This window comes from Loxodonta africana, chromosome 12, assembly GCF_030014295.1.
Source record: "Loxodonta africana isolate mLoxAfr1 chromosome 12, mLoxAfr1.hap2, whole genome shotgun sequence".
In the NCBI taxonomy this organism is placed as follows: domain Eukaryota; kingdom Metazoa; phylum Chordata; class Mammalia; order Proboscidea; family Elephantidae; genus Loxodonta; species Loxodonta africana.
Window position 1 is genome coordinate 5,404,353 of NC_087353.1, and position 20,800 is coordinate 5,425,152.

The following is a 20,800-nucleotide window of genomic DNA, read 5'->3' on the forward strand; positions in this document are numbered from 1 at the left end:
AGAAATCAAATGGAGTATTGCATTGGGCAAATCTGCTGCAAAAAATCTCTTTAAAGTGTTAAAAAGAAAAGATGTCATTTTTAGAACTAAGGTGCATTGATTGACCCAAACCATGGCATTTTCAGTTGCCTCATATGCCTGTGAAAGTTGGTCGGTGAATAAGAAAGACTGAGAAAGAATTGATTCCTTTGAATTACGGTGTTGGCGAAGAATATAGAATACACCGTGGACTGCTAGAACAAGGAACAAATCTGTCTTGGAAGTAGTACAGCCAGAGTGCTCCTTAAAGCAAAGATGGCTAGACTTTATCTCACGTACTTTGGACATGTTATCAGGAGGGGCCAGTCCCTGGAGAAGGACATCAGGCTTGGTAGAGTAGAGGGTCAGGGAAAAAGAGGAAGACTCTTAACAAGATGGATTAACACAGTGGCTGCATCAATGGGCTCAAACATAGCAACAATTGTACTGATGGCAAAGGACTGATCACTGTTTCATTCTGTTGTATATAGGGTTGCTGAGTCAGAACTGACGTGACAATGCCTAATAACAAGAATCATGGCTACTACAGTGATCATTTCAAATGAGTATTTTCTTTCTTTTGAAATCCCTTATTAATTAATTAGCACACTACAAAAAAATATAGTCTTCTACACATTTTAGTTTTCTCTGCAGAGATTTTTAGATTTGCAGTATGGTAACCACTTAACATTTCTATGCCTTGCACAATAATCCATACTTTCTTAGGAATTATGACAGTGCAGGTTCCCCTCTGGATCCATTTCCATCGCCTTGTCACCAAGCCCTGAAGAGTAAAACTGTTTGAGGGAGTTCTACAATGGGTGTGATTTACCCTGTCTGGCTCTCTGGACTGGAAGCACGATGCCTGTGTACCACCAGCTGTGAAATTGCACAATAATCCATAATTAAACAAGCCAGGAGAGCAAACAGAAGTAGTTAGGTATGATTTGGTACAGGAGAACCACAACAAAGTGCCTTTTAAAATTTTATTAGCCTAAAGCAAGAGAATACAGAGTGTAACCAGGCACACATGCTTAAATGGCTCCACCACCGTGACTGCAAAGATCTACTAGAGCTTTCCGGCCACCAAAGAACACAGCTACAGGTATGGACAATGGCTTTGTATAGAACCTCCACACGCTGCTCATGAACTGGTTATCACTTCTATGTTCTAGAAGCAATGAACATATAAACTGTCACTTTTCTACATACCCTGTTTCAGGCATCTGCTAATCAGTCTTATGTAAACATAAGTTGTTTAGCCTTGTGGAAAGCATTTGATTTTCCTCTTAGATGAACATAAAATAATAAACAAGTACAAAAATCAAAAGCATACTGCATGACCAATCATCTACCTACACCTGACTTCACTCAGATAATTGTTATTCATTTGGAATAAGCACACAGCATTCCGATGATTTGCAAGCTTTTTTTTTTTTTTTTTTCCATATCCAGGTAGTTCTTTTATTTAGCTGGTGCTGAGGCAGTTGCTGGTATGAGCTTTGGCTTGGCTTGCTGGGCTGGTAACACATCTGGTATCTCTTCACCGTGTTTGTACACACTGATAGTGAGGTCGATTTTTTCACCTCCATATTTGTTCTGGACACTGATGCTGTAAGTCCCTGAGTCCTCGGAAGTGACGCCTTTGATAGTCAGGCTGACATATTTGGCCTGCTCCACCTTGACTATAAAGTGGTCGCTGAGCTCAAGGGTCTTTTCATTCTTGAACCAGACCACTTCAGGGTCAGGATTCCCAAACACTGTGCAGGTCAGATTCAAGGTCTTTGAGAGGGAAAAAGTGAGAAGAGAAAGAAGAATTAGAAAAAGAAAAGTCCTGTTACCTCCCTGGATTTTATTAGCTCTCAGTCATGTGGTTGTATTTATCAGTTCGCCACGTCATTTATTTAGTCAAGAAGTCCTTTATATGTACTAAGCACTGTGCTAGACATGAAGTATCTGAAGAACAAGACACAAAGAAGTTCACAATTTCATAGGAGAGCTGACAAGAAAATCAATGGTAATTTTTTCTATTTATTCTCGGTTTTAACCCATGGCCTAAGCTCATTAAAGAATTTAAAGGTAATTTAACTCTACAAGAAAACCCTGGTGGCATAGTGGTTAAGAGCTACAGCTGCTAACCCAAAGGTCAGCAGTTCAGATCCACCAAGCGCTCCTTGGAAACTCTATGGGGCAGTTCTACTCTGTCCTATAGGGTAGCTATGAGTTGGAATCAACTCGATGGCAATGGGTTTGATTTTTTATGGGTAAGCTCTACATTTTACAGCATATATATATTATATATATATATATATATATAGCCTGTTTCTAAATGTCCTTTATCTTTAGAATTATGGATCCATTTTGCCAGGCCCTATGGCAAATCCAGCAAATGTATCATCTTAAACAGCAACAAATACATTCTTGACACTTAGGTAAAACATGCTTTCAGCGTATCACAAAGTAAAACTATTTCTAATTTCTGAATTACATCTTTATTATGAGTTCCATGATTATTCAGTCTCAGGAGCTATCTAGGCTTTCTTTAACTGCTTAGAAAAGGTCTACAAATTTTTGTATCTTGGCCCTCATAAAAGTCTTTCAAGTAGCTCTGTCCTAGTGACATTGAGTTAGAATCACTGAGGCAACGAGAGAAGTACCAATTAGATATCAATAATTTCACTGACAAGCCAGCAAATTAAAACTCCAATAAGAGGTTTCCTTTACACATTGCAAAATAACCTTGAAAATTGGAGCAAGATTTTTTTTTTTTTTTTCCATTTTCTATAAGTTACCATATTTTGCACTTGAAGTGGTGTGGCTTCTGTTTTCATACCAGGTCGGTGGCGTGTGTGTGCGTGTGTTTGTGTCTGAGTGCACCTGCATGTGTGCCTCACTTCATTCCTGTTAAACTGTTCCTTTGACTGGCCACAGAACAGATGGCATTAGAACCTCGTGTGGCCCTGAGGGCTTGGACGACAGCTGCCACACTTCTGCTTTGAGGTACTTGAGTTACACAACAGCTTTCCTGTGGTCTTAAAGGTGTTGTTCATGGATTCAGAATATTAAAATACTAGATTATTTGTTAATACACAAAAGATCAGAGGCAGTGCAGGAAAAGGCAGATGCAGAGACAGGAGAACCGGTGAGAAGCTCTGAGTTCCCTGCAAGTTGAGGGACATACTATACATCCTCCAGGCTTCCCTTGACTTAGCGGTAAATTGTAGCACATTATGCTCAAATCCCCTCTCAGCCCTAACTTTTTATCCTGCTACAGAGCCCTGGTGGCACAGCGGTTAAGAGCTCAGCTGCTAACCAAGAGGTCAACAGTTTAAATTCACCAGCTGCTCCTTGGAAACCCTATGGGGCAGTTCCACTCGGTCCTATAGGGTCGGTATGAGTTGGAATCGACTTGGCAGCAATGGATTTGGTTTTTTGGTTTTATGTATCCTTACCTTGCCTTCCATTATGGTCACCACATCAGGTAAACCACCAATCACCTTGCCACGATCTGTAAAATTAAAGTGACTCATTTGAGAAAACATGAATCGGGCTACTCCCATGGAGCTGGCCCTGTGCTAAGCACTATGACAATACAAAGATGAATATAAAGAGGAGTTTGCACTCTCCTGGGCGAAGCCACAAAAGCAAATATATATAGTTGAGGTATATACCAAATGCCAAGGGAATACAAATGAGGAAGTAATTCTGTGCCTGGGGAGGTCATGAAAAGCTAGAGGAAATATGGTCTGTGAACTGGATGGACTTTGAAGATGAGTAAGAATTCACCAAGTTTTAAAAGCAGGGAAAAGCCATGCCACATACATCTATGACACATTCAGGAAATGAAAAGAATCCCATGCGACCGAAGTTCAGGATTTCTACAAGGGTGGGTGGGGAATGGGAAGGAAAAGGAGGCCAGATGAATTAGCAGCGAGCTAAAGCCGAAAAGGTAGGTGGGGGCCAGGTAACATAGGATACGCTGCTGAAGAATTAGAGTATGGGTGTTTGAGGGTCATAACAGTTTTCAAATTGGAGCTCAAAGGCTTGCTGTTTATTATTTAATATACACAATTAAGGCTCTAAAATGTGGACCCTTTAGCCCCACCCCAAATAACAAATTGTCCTTGTGATCATATAACACTTACTCTTCTCTGCAAAAGCAGCTGCCCTAGAAATTAAAGGAGCAGAAAGGAAAGAAAGAATTAAAAGACAATAATTGAGAAAATGATAACATTTGAAAGATTTGCTACAGATGAAAGCAAAAGAAGGAAATATGTTTGGTTTCTCTTAGAAGCATGTTTGGGTTACAAGATTTGAGACTGTGTATCTGCATCATTTTCCTTATGCCTCCCACCACCTATTTGGAGAAGGGCAAAACCAGATCTCTCAGCTGCTAAAACCCAAAGAAATTCAAAATCATAGGCTGGAGAGATTTTTTACAGCCAGTTCATCAAATTACACTGAAGATATTTAGATATTTTTTAAATTGTCAGTTTTTGATTTATCTTAGTCATTTGTTCACACATTCAACCAATATTTATTAAATATTTAATATGAGCCAGGAACTGTTCTCACTTTTGGATACTGTAAAATTCAGACACACGGGAGAATCCCAAACTATTCCTCAAAATGTTGCTCCGTGTGATGTGTCACCACGATCCTATTTCACGAATCTATCATTTTAAGTATTCCAGGGTTATTACGCCTTTAGAAAGTGAATTTATAAATGCATTTATAGTTTAGAAGAATGTCTGCCCTTTTACATATTGAATTGCTTAAATTGCTGTTTTTATCCCAGTTCCTAGGAGCATCACATTCTTTGGATCTCCTAGGCATCTGTAGATGCTTCCACACACAGCCAAAGTGACTCCAAGTCAACTGGATCCCCAGATTATATAAAAATAATCAAATACGCAAATCTTACTTGAGTTGCTGGAATTCTCCAAATGCGTCCTCAAAAGCTGTAAGGAAATATTTTATATGTCATTAACTGTTTCAATGTGCTCAGCTTTTTTCATTCACTCAGATGCTCTGTCAGTGAATTTGGTTAATGAAAACATATAAGTAACCTAATGAGTAAGTTGATTATTCCAAAATAATTTTCTCTGAATAAAAGTCATAACATCATATTGTTTCTAGATATACATCTTCCCTTTGAACATTTGAAATAGATCACTAAATACAAAATAATTAGTTGCTAAAGAAGAGTCATCTTACCTTGTCCAGACAGGTCAAGTGTGCGTTGATGGTTACCCTTGCCATCAAAAATCTCAAAAGTATATTTCCCTTTATCCTTCTCAGTAGGCTCACAGATCTGCAGCCAGGCCATATCTTTACTCCCACCAATTCTCATATGCTCACTAGATGGAATCTTAGCATCTCTTTAAAAAACAACAGGAACAGATTTCAAATCAGAATTTCCGTATTACATGAAAGATACCTACGGGGCAATAGTATAAAGGTTTGGGTGGGAGTGTTTTCTAACTAGTTCCTAGTATCACAGAAGATTTTTTTCTATTACTAATTTGTTAACTACATAAATAACTCAGATCTGAAAACGTTTTAAAATTAAATATGATACTTAGTTTTTCATGATTAGGTATTATTTATCGTATGTTTGTTGGTCAAAACAGAATGAGCTTTAAAACAATCCATAGGATTCCTGCCTTCTAAGGGAGTATGAGCTCATTACCACAGTTGCAATACATAAATCCAACCTGTCTGTACTGGGCAAATGTGTATAAATTACTTCCTAAAGGTACTTTGGTTTAGAGAGAAATGTGAAAGATTTCTAGAGATTATGGTCAGGGGAACATGAAGGACAAGACTTCAGGGACAGATAGAAACTTGAATGGGAATCTATTTCTCTCACATACCATCTCCAGAAGAGTAAAAGCTCAGTAAAGTAGCCTGCTTTGTAGTTTTGCAGAGAACTAGCTGCTTGTAGGACTTATGGTACATTTCATTACCGTTGCAAGTCACCAAATATTCCTTGGTTTAGTCAAGAAAAGGAATTCTCCAGCCCTCCTCGCCATAATACCATTTTATTCCTTTTTTTTTTTTTTTTCATTCAACAAATATTTATTAAGCCCTTGGTAAATGCAGGGAGTGCCTGGTTAAGCGCTCAACTACTAGCCAAAAGGTTGGCAGTTTGAACCCACCCAGAGGTTCCTCAGAAGACAGACCTGGTGATCTGCTTCTGAAAGGTCACAACCTTGAAAGCCCTATGGAGCAGTTCTACTCTGCACGCACAGGGCCATCATGAGTTGGAATCAATTGGATGGCAACTAACAATCACAACCACAGTGGTAAACGCTTTGTGCTCCATTCTCTGGAGATACAAACAGCAATTCTTGGTGTATTATACTTACAACATGTGTTCACAGATAATATTAACCTAGCATAGAAAGCGATCAGCTTTATGGGAGCAAAACACAAAAAAATCAATGAAGTAAATGGTGAGGAGGAGCCATGGTGGTGCAGTGTTTAAGAGCTTGGGTGCTAACCAAAACTTCAGCAGTTCAAATCCACCAGCGGCTCCTTGGAAACACTATAAGGCAATTCTACTCTGACCTATAGGGTCACTATGAGTCAGAACCCACTCAATGACAATGGATTTGATTTTTTTTTTTAATGGCAGAACCCCATTGCCGTCAAGTCGATTCTGACTCATAGCAACCCTATAGGACAGAACAGAACTGCCTCATAGGGTTTCCAAGAAGTGCTTGGTGGATTCGAACTGCTGACCTTTTGGTTAGTAGCTGTAGCACTTAACCACTACACCACCAGGGTTTCCGAGAAAGGCAGGGGAAGTTTATAAAGATTCATGGAAGAGGTACCATGAGAGCTTGGCCTTGAAGGATGGGTAAGATGTGAGCATGTAAATATTACAAGGGCATTTGTGACAGAAGGAAGCAAAGGCAGAGAGGCAGGAGAACATACTGAGCATCCAGTGAGCAGCTGAGTCACTGCCCAACAACAAGGTAGAACACAGGAGGGGAAAGATTGGACCTTTGAGGCCAGACACAGCCGGATTTCCATTCTGATTTCATTGAATTGACTTCAGGCAGATAACACAGCCTCTCTGATCCTCTCCGTGAAAAGAAGATATAATACCTACCTCTTAAGATTGTTTAAGACGTTAGTAAGATATACCAACTTTGTGGCCAGTATCTGGCATAGAGTAGACATTCAAAACATGTTAGTTATCTCCCCTCTCATTTGCTGCTCCCCAAAAAACCATCACCAGTTGCCATGGAGTTGATTCCAACTCTTGGCAACGTCACGTGTGTCAGAGTAGAACTGTGCTCCACAGGGTTTTCAATGGCTGATTTTTTGGAAATCGAAGGCCAGGACTTTGTTCCAAGGTGACTCTGGGTATACTCAAACCTCCCAATTAATAGCCAAGCACATTAACTATTTGCACTACCCAGGGACTTCTTTCCAAAAGAAGGGGAAGGGAAAGTGAAACTAGACGATCTATAAAGAATCTTTTAGTCTTGAGACTCTTAAATTGTGTAAGTTGCTGACCCTGAAGTGTCACTAAAGATGTGACCACGCAACAGAACACATTCCTTTGCTAAACTGCTTTTTGTTAACCTTCAGCCATATGCGATGTAATGAGCAGAAAGCAGTAAGACAGAGAAGCCAGCTTGCATCCCACCCACCACTACCCACCACCATGAAGTCAGGAGTCAATATACCAGGCACTTAAGAACGCAGTGTTTGCAATCAGACGGTACTGCATTCAAATGCCACTTCTGCTTCTTGCCAACTGGTGCAACACAATCAGCCCAGGTTCTTCGTCTGTGGATGGGTGAGGGTAGTCGTGAGGGTTCAGTGCCACAAGCACATAAGGCATATATCATGGCCAAGCTATCATATATGTTCAAGGCAAGAGAGCTATTATAAAGGTGATGAATAGGCCACTCCAGCAGTCAGGCCTACTCATTCTTGCGTACAAGAGTAAAATCAGACGTTAAATAGTGATTCTCAGTTCTTGCAGAAAAAAAACTCTTTCAGAGAAAATGTACTGTGTGGTGGTGGACTGGGCAATCAATCCTAGGCCCTGAAATGCTTGGAAGAGTGAGAATCACATCTGTGCCAACACCCAAACATAAACAGACACCAACACACGATAGGAGAATCACAGCTTGATTAAGAAAGGCTTCTTCATCCCCTGTATGCACTTACAAACGGGGATTCTGATAAACCAGTCAGCAGTTGGAGATCAGCAGGGAACCGAGCCTGCTGTAGTGCTTTATTGACTACGGTACTACATGCTCGAAAACATCATTTCAACAAGTGGGTGCAGCCTCTTCCGAATAGAGTAAGAAAAGCTTCTTTTTTTGAACAGTAATGACCCTTAGTCACCTTGACACACTATCTTTGAGCTGATGAGAGACTTAATGTCTGAAAGTTCAAATAGACACATGAGTGTGCGTGCACATGCACACACACACCCACCCATGTATTTCCAACATGGCTGCTTCAGCTTCCTAAGCAAACAAGGACTTTCTGATGAGGCAGGGATTTCACTGTTAGCCATAACACATTAATAAGGCCCTCGGTTTGGCCTGTCTCAACTAACTAGATCCTACGATGGAAACACCACCGCGTCCCTCTCTTCAATGAGTGGATATTGCTTTGGGATTTGTAATGTGCTCCCTGCTCTGCTGAGAAAAGGATGATTTCAATCACGCCTAGGGGTTTGCATTCTGCACCGCACGCTGCGCCTGGTGAGGGCTGAAGAAAAGATTGCCTGAGTTTGCTAGGTTCAAGCTAGGGCTGGCCAGAGTGTCACTGAGAAGAAGCACCAGTTACTGCAGTCCTGTATTATCCCATGCGCCACATGGTACGTGAGTCTCAGAGCTGGAAAGGTTGTTTTGTTTATCTCCATTGATTCAGATAGGTCTTACTCAAAGAGCTAAGCAAGACACCAAAGCTGCTGTGTGTGTGTGTGTGTGTGTGTGTGTGTGTGTGTGTGTGAGAGAGAGAGAGAGAGAGAGGGAGGAAGGGAAGGAGAGAAAGAGACATTAGTGTTTCTTCAGTCACGACTGGATGGAAATAGCCTTGAAATTTTGGGCTATTGTACTAGGACCCATGAAAAAAAGTCAATAAACTTTCCATTTTATCCGCCGTATATATATATATATATTTTTTTTTTTTTTTTTTTTTAATCGTACTTAGCTTTGTTCAAAAGGCGCAACTCATTTGGCCCCGAATTCACCTTACAAATGCTCCTGGAAGTAATGATAAATTCAACCTTTGAGGTATTTACATTCAACTGAAATATGCCCCATTCTGATGGTGATCTCTTCCACCTACAAAATTTGCAACTTGCTTGTAGGAAAAAAAAAAAAAAAACAGTAATATGATTTTCTTTTACCTTGGAAAAGTACTTGACGAGGGAAAAAACAACTATTTGAATAAATATCCATTAATATGTTAAAGCACCCATAATACTGCCATAAATAAGCACAGATGTCATACTGGCTACAATGTTTGACCACCACCAGCTCACTGCAGCAAAGACTGACTTACTCTGTGAACTACTCCACTCCACCTCATGTTCACTGCCCTTGGCTATGGAAGCTATTTGTTATTCAAGTTTGACTTAAAACAACACGCTGCTGCTTTGACAGTTTCTGTCAAACAGCCACATGATTCTGGTAAAGACCATTTGCAAATGTGTGTCCTCATAGCATCAGTGCAGCTGGGACTGAGGGGTAAAATTTGCTGCAGTGGAGGGAGCGGTGTCCACAAAATGCCAAACCCTTCAATGACCTGCTTGGTGCACCATTTCGGATCCCAGACATTCTACTGTTGAAGCTGTTAAATCCTCAGCTCCAGGCTCTGACACAGCCACAGGCTTTGATTAGCAAGAATGCAAGACTCCCTGAGCCAGTAATTCTACAACTCAGCAGCTGGTAATGCGGCTCTGGGCTCTAGCTCCAGAAATAAGCCTCTTATTTGAGTCTTGGGATCAAGAGCATGTCTTAAACACTAACGCCCATGATTGAGCTCTGACCCCAGCATCTCTCACATTTGCTACACTCTTCTTAGACTGGGAACTAATTCTGTTCCTCAGACATCACGACAAAGCCACTTCCAGAACGCAGACAGCTGTAAGCAGAGGTTGGAGCAGGCTACTCCGACCCCCCCCACCCCCCGCCCCCAGGCTCAGATTACCCTGATTTCTCCTACGCTGGTTTTCCATCTGTTTAGACCTCTTCTTCATCCAGCCACTGGGACTCCGTCTGTTTTCCTGCCCTACCCAGGTCTATAGATCTCACCTCAGCATCTCAGACCCTCCCTGCTCGGCTTCCACTGAATTAGTCAACTTACAAGAAGGCCAAACTAGCCCTAGTGGTCAAAAGATAACTATTAACTGCTTTGGATATCTTTTCACTGAATTATTACTGTTACTTTACATAGACAATGACTTTGGCTTATGGGGGATTTTTTTCTTTTTTTTTAATTATTGTTTTGAGACTAAAAGGGGCCAAATCTGACAAAATCTCTTCCTTGGCTTTGTCATTTGATCACAAAACATGACTAAATTCTTTCATGCCAAACTACATTAAAAATATCTCATATTAACGTAAGAAGGAAGGAGATATTAAAAATGCATTCATCTGCTCATGTGTGCAAAAGAAATACAGGAGAGTCGTTATGTACAACCAGGTAGGTGGGAAAGGGGAGACGTAAGTGGGGAATGAGAATAGGTTGGTGGGAATGAGGACAGAAGGTCACTTTTCTGAGTTTGCCTTTCTTCATGGCTCTGACTCTCAGAACCACAGAATGTTTCCCATACTCAAAACAGAAGTAAATAAACCATTAAAATCAATCGGGATGCAAGGGGAACTGAAAATTAAATACAGACAGTAACAAATCAACTTAACCGTATTGCAAATTAGTTACATACCACCCTGTAGGAAGGAAAGAAGAAAAGAAATGACTGATGTAACTTTGGAAAACAATATTTTTACTGGATTCTGTAAAACTAAAGACAAAAAGAATTGTACAAAATGTTGTACTCTAATTTGTAAATTTGTTTCTCACAGGGAGGGGTATGTGTTAGTAATTCTGAAACTACTTTCATGATAAGCCCTGGTGGCACAGTGGTTAAGAGCTGTGGCTGCTAACCAAAAGGTCAGTAGTTTGGATCTACCATCCACTCCTTGGAACCCCGTGGGGCAGTTCTACTTTGCTCTATAGGGTCGCTATGAGTCTCAATCAACTCCCCAGCAACAGGTTTGGTTTGGTTTACTTTCAAGAATACAACCCCAGGCTTTGATTTGCAGGAATGCAAGGCTGAAAAAAAAGATAAATATACTAAACTAAATATATTAAAGAAAGAGTTAAAAAAAAAAAAAAGGAAAGGAGAAAGGCTAGAATAGATCCTGTGGTGTTAGACTGGAGTCAACAATATTAGTAAGAACTCACAGTCTGTAATCTGTACACAGACAGGTAGATAGGGCAATAATATGTATGAATACATGAGTTAGTGATATGACGCCCACCAGCAACAACACCCACTAAAAATTGCACACCTAATGCTCAAGTCTTGTTTCTGATTCTCCAGGGCTCCTTGGAGGAGTGGTTCATTCCAAGACTAGAGCAGAGAAAACACAAGAGGAGTCTGAAATATATCTTGTGGACCCAGAAAGTGAAGAATTGCTCATAAAAGATGAGGGCATGTTGAAAGAACATAGAACACAACCTGGAGGAGCTCCCAATGGCCAAAGTAGGAACAATTTGAGCAAATAAATACATGAAAAACAACAACAGTAAGAATGATAGTATTGGGTTATAACCATAGTATAAAAAGAACAAGCAAATCTGTCTTTGAGAGCCAAAGCAGCCAGGAGCTGCTTAGCCAACAGCAAACAAATTGATGGCGATCAGTACAAAACGTTCGGCCTCCCTTTGGACAAGGAGTTTGGTTCGAGACATACACCTCCTGGCTCCTTCTCAGCGCTGTTCCTCCCTCCTCACCTCAGCCACGCTAAGCAGAACCTGCTTTAGGCAACATCTTGGAAGAAGTACAGCCAGGATGCTCCTTTGAAGCAAGGATGGTGAGATTACGTCTCACATACTTTGGACACGTTATCAGGAAGGATCAGTCCCTGGAGAAGGACACTATGCTTGGTAAAAAGTAGAGCATCAGGGAAAAAGAAGACAACCCTCAATGAGATAGACTGTCAGAGTGGCTGCAACAATGGACTCAAGCATAATTGTAAGGATGACAAAGGACTGGGCAGTGTTTCATTCTGTTGTACATAGGGTCACTATGAGTTGGAACTGACTCGACAGCACCTAACAACAACATAAGAAAAATCTGTGTGTCCACACTAATACAAATAAATAGTTGAATAAATAAATAAATGGAGAGAAGTGACTGTTCCCTTACAAAGGATTCCAGTTATTCAATGTAGAAGAAATAAGGAAAACAGAAAATCACCACTAGGCAACACCTCAATAAAAAGTGTTGCAAGCAAGATCCACTGTTGAATAATCAAATTTGCAGAAAAAAGGAGCAAGATGTTTGCATAGTCTCAAAGTATCTTCCCCAACATATTTATTAATTACACAGGGAAATATAGTAACTTTACATGGGAGAAACTTGGCAAACACCACTTAAACCAACAGGAAAGGATATCTAAGGCATCATTAGAGAAAAGTGTCCTCTCTCAGCTAGTTCAAGAGTATATCGAATAGCAAGTGTTGGCAAGGACGTGGAGGAACTGGAATGCTCACACACTGCTGGTGGGAATGCAAAATAGAAAATAGTTTGGAAATTTCTTTAAAAGTTAAACTTACACCAGTCACATGCTCCAGCCATTCCATGCCTACGTGATGACTTAAGAACTGACGATGCATGTCCATACAAAGACTTACCCATGAGTGCCCACAGCAGTTTTTTTTGTAATAGCTAAATGAGATCAACACAAATGGCCATCGAGAGATGAATAGTGAAATGCTACTCAACAATAAAATGGAATGAACTATTGGCACATGAAATAATGAAGAAGGATTTCAAAATAATTATGTCATGGAAAAGAAGTTGGACAAAAAAAGAGTACATACGGTATGATTCCATTTCTAGAAAACTGCACAGTGATAAAGAGTGACAGAAGGCAGTTAGTGGTTGGCTGGGGATGGAAGCTGGGCTGAGGAGAGAGGGGTTACTAAGGGGCATGGGAAATTTTGGGGGGTGATAGATAAGTTCACTATCTTCATTGGGGTGATGATTTCACAGGTGTGAAAACATATCAAATTGTACGGTTCAAATGCATGCAGTTTATTGCATATAAATTATACCTCAATAATTTTTTTTTTTAAAGAATACATTGAGATTTCAGGGGAGAATTTGTACAGTTGAAGCTTTGTGCATGAGATTTCCTGAGCTGAAGTAAAATGTAATTCTGAGATTAAATCACACTTTTTTTTTTTCTCCTATAAAGACACCATGAAATTTATTTAGTGGCTAATATACTTCTAAGTTCTAAATTGTCAATACTCAACAACTTGAGATTAGCCATTTCTAGATGACATATTAATTTCACCTCTGAACAAGACAACAAAATCCTTTTCCTGAAGAACATTTTTGCTGAGTTCCACTTTGTATGATTCTAACTCATTCTGAATAGGTTTCCAACCCTTCCTTTAAAGTGGCACTTTCTACCTTCCTTGATATATACTCAGCATTTTTAACCAAAGAACAATTGTCCTTGCTTATGTTCGCATTTCACAAAATTCTCATCATACTCTATTGATTCAGTGTCACCCGTTAACACAAAGAATTCTGCTGTCCACAGTACAAGCCTTCAAAAAGTACACTCCATAGGCATCAGAAATTTCTGTGAAGTGGACCATTTAGCCTCAAAAGGCATGTTATATTTCTAAAAAATGTTCATACTACTCTATATTTTTCTAGTTGCTACCGAATAAAAATTGCTTTGTGATCAAATAGTAAAATACAACTAAAAGTAATATTTTACTTATAAAACATAACTCCAAGAGATAGTTTACAGTGTCGTTTCATATTGCTTAATAGTCAAATATAACTAAAAGTTATATTTTAATTATAATAGTGCTAAATAAATACCTATTAAGTTGTATAACAGATTCTGTTTTAGAAAGAAAAACATAGAATTAATACTATTTTTATGAGTCTATGGAAATTTACAATAATACGATCTTCTCTTTTTGGACCTAGCGATTTTTTTATCCAATCTGTGCTCTTACCTGTCTGCCTGTTTATCTATCATCAACCTCCCCAACTAGACTTGATGCTCCTCTGGTATACTAGTGGTTCCAGTCACACTAACTAGCATTTAAATATCTTCTGTTTTACTTACTAGTTGTGTGACTTTGACTAGAATGATTTATGTTCCTCTCACTAAACCTCAGTTTCCATGTCTATAAAATGAGGGTAGTAATACGTAATGGATAGGGCTTTTGTAAGAGTTAAATAAAATAATGTATGATAATTGTTTAACACAAAAAACTGCTCAGTAATGCTAACATAACGTGCATGTGTGTTTATGCAGGGTGTGTGTGTGTGTGTGTGTGTGCACGTGTATATGTGTAATCTCTGTACCCAGCAATCAGGACACAACATGCTACTCAGCATGGGCCAGGCACCTCACTAGGTGCTGCAGAGCTAAAGATGAAGGAGAGATACCCTCTCCCAGGGGATGAGTTTGTTTACAACTGAATATAGGACATAAATTACAACTGCATACAACTTACTACAAGGCAATATGCCATAAATAACAAGGAAGCACTGGGAAGAGGTGATTAACTCCCTATTGCAGGAGAAGGCTTGACTCAGCTAGAAACATAGATTTACTCATTGTCTTAAAAAGTAAATCCTTACAAACAATTATATCACAAAAATACCCCAGAGTTCCAGTCTGTAGAATCACTGTTATTGGAATCCCTTACAAAAAGATCCTGATTTTAATATACTTCCCTTGCAAACTCCTTAGTATGGGATCTATAATGACTCCACCTGATACTGAATTCTATACTATTAAAAATACAGAAATGTAAGATTCCAAATAGAGATGTACTAAAATTACAATATGTCTTATAATTTTATGTTTCTAAACATAACATATAAGACAAAAGCACAGTATATCAAAATTAAGTAGGCAAAAAAGGAACGTTTTAGAAACTCACCCAGTCACAAATAGATTCGCCTAAACAAAACAACACTTTAAAAAATAAAATAGTCACAACCATAGAGTTTTTCTTTTGAAATATTAATTAGAAAGATATAATACTAAAGTCATGACACGGACACTCCGGGATATATTTTATCAAGGACCATGAGGTTTTGATGTGTAGGCATCATTGAAAAACTGCCCTTGTGTTCCTCACTTACAGGAAAAATAGACAAAAGACATGGTCCCTCGTTCATCTGCCCCGGTATCTGAAATCTACTTCTATTCTGCAGTTACATCCTATGAGGATAGGATCCTGAAATCAATCCTATATTTCCAGGGACTCGTAAATTTGGCTAGTTGTTGTAGATATAAGCTTCTGATATAGATAAGAAAGAGGCTGGACACCAGGTGGCCGGGCAGGGCAAGATTTGTCTGATGCTGTGAGTTCTGTGGTAAAAAGTCTGGCAGTCGCTTTAGAAAAAAAGAAAAAAACTTTTTTTTTTTTTCCTAAAAGCAGCCCGTTAGCCCATTGCCATTGAGTCCATTCCGACTCATAGCGACCCTATAGCACAGAGTAGAACTGCCCCATAGAGTTTCCATGGAGCATCTGGTGGATTCATACTGCTGACCCTTTGGTTAGCAGTCATAGCACTTAGCCACTACGCCACCAGGGTTTCCTATAGAAGCAGCAGAGCAGCAAAAATGAAACACAGAAAACTTGCTGTTTATTCAGGTTGATCTTGATTTCTCTCTTCTTTAATTTTAATTATTAGGTTGATTTGGGTCCTTTTCTTTTTAATCAAGTCTAATGGGAAATCAACAAACTGGAAATTTGGAGCATGGTTTCTAAATATTATTTTTCCATTAGCTCTCTGCTAAATTCCAGATAAAATGTGTGTTACAAGTAGAGCCACCTTTGGTAACATCATGAAGCTGAAGAAACGTGTCTCTTTTTCATTATCCTTCTCCTAAGTCCTCCCCACTGCCATGATTCCCCACCACCACCACCAGAGCCATGGGCAGTTAAGATTTCTAGAAATTGTGAATTTTGGGGAGGATGGGCAGGGCCATGAGCTTCTGCTGTGGAGAATGGTGTTCCCAGTCATCAGCCCCGTGCGTGCCTGTGTCTATGACATGGCCACAGTCAATTGATGTTTTACTTACTTGTGATACCAGTTTGCTTTCATTTCTTCTGTAAAATATTTCATGGAACACTGAAGTCTTATTCCTTCAGGGGTACACAGTACCTTTAGTGGAGAAGCAGATTTTCCTGCAGGGAATAAAACAGAAGATCTAAGAAAAAGCTAAGCTCTTCTGGATCTAAGAAAAGCAATACATGTGCTGTTATAACAGAAAGATGCTATTTCCACTCTCTCTGCTGCAGCCATCTACATATCTGTACACATATTCTCACACCGTCATATTTTAATGTCTGTCAGCCACAAATTTTTGTGCTTTTTTCATACCATTTTCTTTCATTGAATAAGAATTTACCATGCTACAATTTTTTTTTTTCCAAAAGCTCTTTGGTGAATACCATAAGAGACATGTAATTTAAAAAAAAAATCAACATCTGCCCTTCAGCAGCTTAATCAGCTTAAGAGAGGAGGAAAATAGGATAAATAACACTGTAACTCGGTAAATGCTACAATAATTAATGGGGACCTTAAGTTTCATAGAAAATCAGCGAAAGGGAGGTTAAGAGTTAACATAAATTAAGCGGTCAAGGAGACAATAAAGCCAGGTTAGGTCACTCAAGATGAGGAAAACTAGATTTAAGAAGGAAAGAAAGGCAGAAGAACCCATAGGCAACTAAAAAAAAAAAAAAATCCAAGAAACACTTGGTATTTATGGAGTAAAAATTTAGACCCATTTGACTGGAATGAATCATGGTCGGGGGGTGGCAAGAGGACAGAAATGGAGACAATTAGGAGGTAATACATTATTACAGCGAAGACTCTAAATTTAAAGCAGATATTGTTATTAGACATGTAAACTCAGAGAATTTTCATACACTTAATGGTATTCCCTCACTTAGAAAGTTATATTTATATAATTAGTGAAAATAATATGATCGCAAACTGCTGATGAGAGTGTTATGGAGAAGAGGTATTTTTATCCTGTCTCTTCATATTCATAAGCAACTTGAAAACTCGTATCATGAATCTTAAAAAAATACCCATAGTATTTTACATACTAATTATACTTCTGGGAATTTATTCAAAGAAACATTCCTAATATTGAAAAAGCCTTTCTCTGCCCAAAGGTGTACATTGGAGTTATTTATAATAATGAAAACTTATAAATGTCCTTATAGGGAAGAATTTCAACCACGGTGCATCTATTCCATAAAATATTATACAATTTTTAAAATAGTGAATATACAACCTAGATAAAACATGAAAAATTATTATAAAAGTAAAGGAAAATATAAAAAATGTATATTTCATTCCAACAATGTGAAAAAATAAAAACAGAAATAAAAGTGACCACGACTGTGATTTTATTTTCCATTTATTTTAAATAAACGTATAAATTGAGAACACAAAAAATAAAATAAAAACAGTTACCCTGACAGTTATTGTAAGAAGTAAATGAGGTAATGTGTGTGAAACTACTTCTAAGAGCACGAGTTATGCCAGGGTCAATTACTGGCGCCTGGAGGACTGACTACGCGCATTTAGCTCTACTTCTTCCTAAAGCCCCAAGACAATAAAACTCATAGAAACTCAGTGGACAAATAGTACAGGAAATGATAGACCATGACACACTCATCATGGCAGTACAGCCAAGAATCAATGGACCTTTGAGAAAAGTCACTAACATGAAAGAGATAGAAAAACAGAAAACTGAAGGAAAGGTGCTTTTAGAGAGGGAAAGACTACAGACGCTAAAGAAAGAAAGGGTTAGGTAATAAGGAAGTGCCTGTGAATGAAGGAAGGAATGAGATCCAGGGCCCAGAAGGGTGGCCCTTAGTAAGAATGGAGAGAGCGGAGACAGGCAGATGTAGATGAAGGAAAACACATCAGATGGCTAGCATAGGGCTGAAAAAAAAAAAAAAAAGAGTTGCCATTGAGTGAACTCCGACTCCTGGTGACCCCGTGTGTGTCAGGGTAGAACTGTGCGGCTCCGAGGTTTTCAATGGCTGATTTTTTGGAAAGAGATGAACAGGTCTTTTTTTCTAAGGCACTTCTGGGTGGACACCAACTTTTCAGTTAGCAGCAGAGTGTGTTAACCATTTGCACCACTCAGGGACTCCTCATAGACAACAGAAATGAGGAAATCTGCCAAGGGGTAGAGTAGACAGGGTCGTGAAGGAAGAATACCCGTGGAGGTGGGAAGGAGTCAGAACAGGTGAGAAAAAGATTTCTTGGGGGATGGTCCTTTAACCATAAAGTCCAGGCAGGGAGAGGGATCTAACCAGCTTCTAAGAAGATACATCATTTAGACTGATTTTCCAGAAATCACTTTAGGAGATTGAGTGCTTAGAAGCTCCATTCACAGGAAAAGCTATCTTAGTAAATGCGAGGACGAAGGAAAGGAGAGATGTAAGAAGGGTGGAGTGATACAGAGGGAAGTCAAGATCTCAAAGCTAGAGCAGTTCTGTGGAAATCACAATATGTGAAGCTTTCTGTGGTCTTATTCATAAATAGACAATTGTGGTAATGAACGAATAGTGTGGGAAGTTTCCTTAAGAAACGTTTGTGGGTATCATTTCTGTTCCTTGGTGTCATCGTCAAAAGGTGGAATATTCGTAATGATTTGTAATTGACACATAATAATAAACAGGCATATATTTTTAGAAGAACAAAAATACATCCCTTATTTTTCAAAATGACAAGAAAGAGTTAAGACTGGGCTCAACAAACCAAAGTCTCACTCAGCATGAACACGAAACACCCATAGGTGATTGAAAGCTCACCATGTCCAATTTGACAGAAATAAGATGCTAGTTCATAAACAGTCTCCCAAAAGCACTCTAGAAAATAAGGTAAATGTAAGAGGATAGCTATGCTGTCAATATTTTTAGGTTTTTTTTACTTAGTTTTTAATAAAAACCATCTTCTCCTGGGTGTTAATAAACCAGAGGCGGGGAAATAAATTACCCTTTGCCTAGACCTGAAATAAACACTTTAAAGGTCATGATCCATCATTCTAAGATGATTTCAGTCACTGTGAGATGTAAAAAGCTCATCATTCCAAAAGGTCAGAGAACTGAGTCCACCCAGAAGCACCTCGGAAGAAAGGCCCAGTGCTCCACCTCTGAAAACTCAACCACTGGAAACTCTGTGGAGCGCAGTTCTATCCCGACCCTCGTGGGGTCACCATGAGTCAGAACCGACTCAACAGCTACTGCTTTGGTATAATGTCATGTATTAAAAAAAAACATTGCTGTTGAGTCGATTCCGACTCACAACGACCTTATAGGATAGAGCAGAACTGCCCAATAGGGTTTCTAAGGAGCAGCTGGTGGATTTGAACTGCCAACCTTTTGGTTAGCAGCTCTAGCTCTTAACTACTGCACCACCAGGGCTCCATAAATGCCATGTATAAGGTCCCCATTTAAGTTCAAATCAACACTGAAAGTCACATTTATTCTGCAAGCGCACTCACACTCAAGAAGACAGTAATGCTGTATTTCCCCATACCAGCAGCATCACAACTAGGTATTCAGGGGAGCATAACATAACACTCATAACGACGAATGTCCTCGGTTCAAGAACAAGCAGGTAAAAAAAATCTCTTGTAAGGGCAACAGAAATGAAATGTATGTGGTTGGCAGGTGTGCAAGGGAGTGGAGACACAGGAGATGAATGGATGTTAGAAGGAAGGAAATGGGTTGAGAGAAGAGGAGAAGGCGGGCAGAGTTCGACTGCTCCCAGGATGGTATGTAGGTAAAAGACAGATACCTGAAATTAACAACTACTCTAAACACCTCTTCTGCACCATCTTCTTACTGTTCCATGCTCTTAATGGACAGAAAGGAAGATAGAGAACAAAAATAACAGATGGGAAAGAGAAGAAAAATATTAAGAGAGAACACCAAACCAAACCCATTGCCGTTGAGTCAATTCTGACTCGTAGCACACCTATAGGACAGAGTAGAACTGCCCCATAATTTCCAAGGATCAGCTGGTGGATTTGAACTGTCAATATTGTGATCAGTAGCCAAGCTTCTTAACCTCTACGCCACCAGGGCTTCATACTTGAATTTGCTAGAAATTGGGAACAAAATTAAAGGTTCAAGAAGAGCAGAAAAACTTTTTTTCTAAATCCCTCCCTCCTATTTGTTTCTCCCCACAGCCCTACCACATGTATTAAAAAGGGTTAAGTGGTGAATGGAATGAACTGATATCTAAGCCCCGTTCCTGCACAAGACCTATCACAGAGGTTAACAAATCAGACAGCTTCGAACACAGTAATACAGAAATTTTGTAGTCTTAAAAAAGACCAAGCAGTGGAAAGTTCAGAGTCATTTTTCAGATTATAATTGAAATCGATAAATGATCATGAGCCCAGAAAGTTTTCCAATAAAGCAGAGAGGAGGAAAAGATAACATAAATGAAGCCACTGACTGGATCAAGGAAGAACAATTCTAGAAA

The 20,800-nt window shown here is 39.3% G+C and overlaps 1 protein-coding gene across 1 annotated transcript in view; it reads right to left on the bottom strand.

Moving 5' to 3' along the window:
- Positions 1-507: 507 nt before the first annotated feature.
- Positions 508-20,800, bottom strand: part of MYOM2 (myomesin 2) — a 107,210-nt gene continuing 86,917 nt past the window's right edge. The window contains exons 31-36 of the mRNA XM_003411962.3: positions 16,362-16,467; positions 5,236-5,399; positions 4,943-4,979; positions 4,164-4,186; positions 3,471-3,526; positions 508-1,800 (exon numbers count right to left, since the gene is read on the bottom strand). Coding sequence (XP_003412010.1) covers positions 1,483-1,800; positions 3,471-3,526; positions 4,164-4,186; positions 4,943-4,979; positions 5,236-5,399; positions 16,362-16,467 — 704 coding nt within the window. The 3' untranslated portion in view covers positions 508-1,482. The remainder of the gene's footprint in view (positions 1,801-3,470; positions 3,527-4,163; positions 4,187-4,942; positions 4,980-5,235; positions 5,400-16,361; positions 16,468-20,800) is intronic.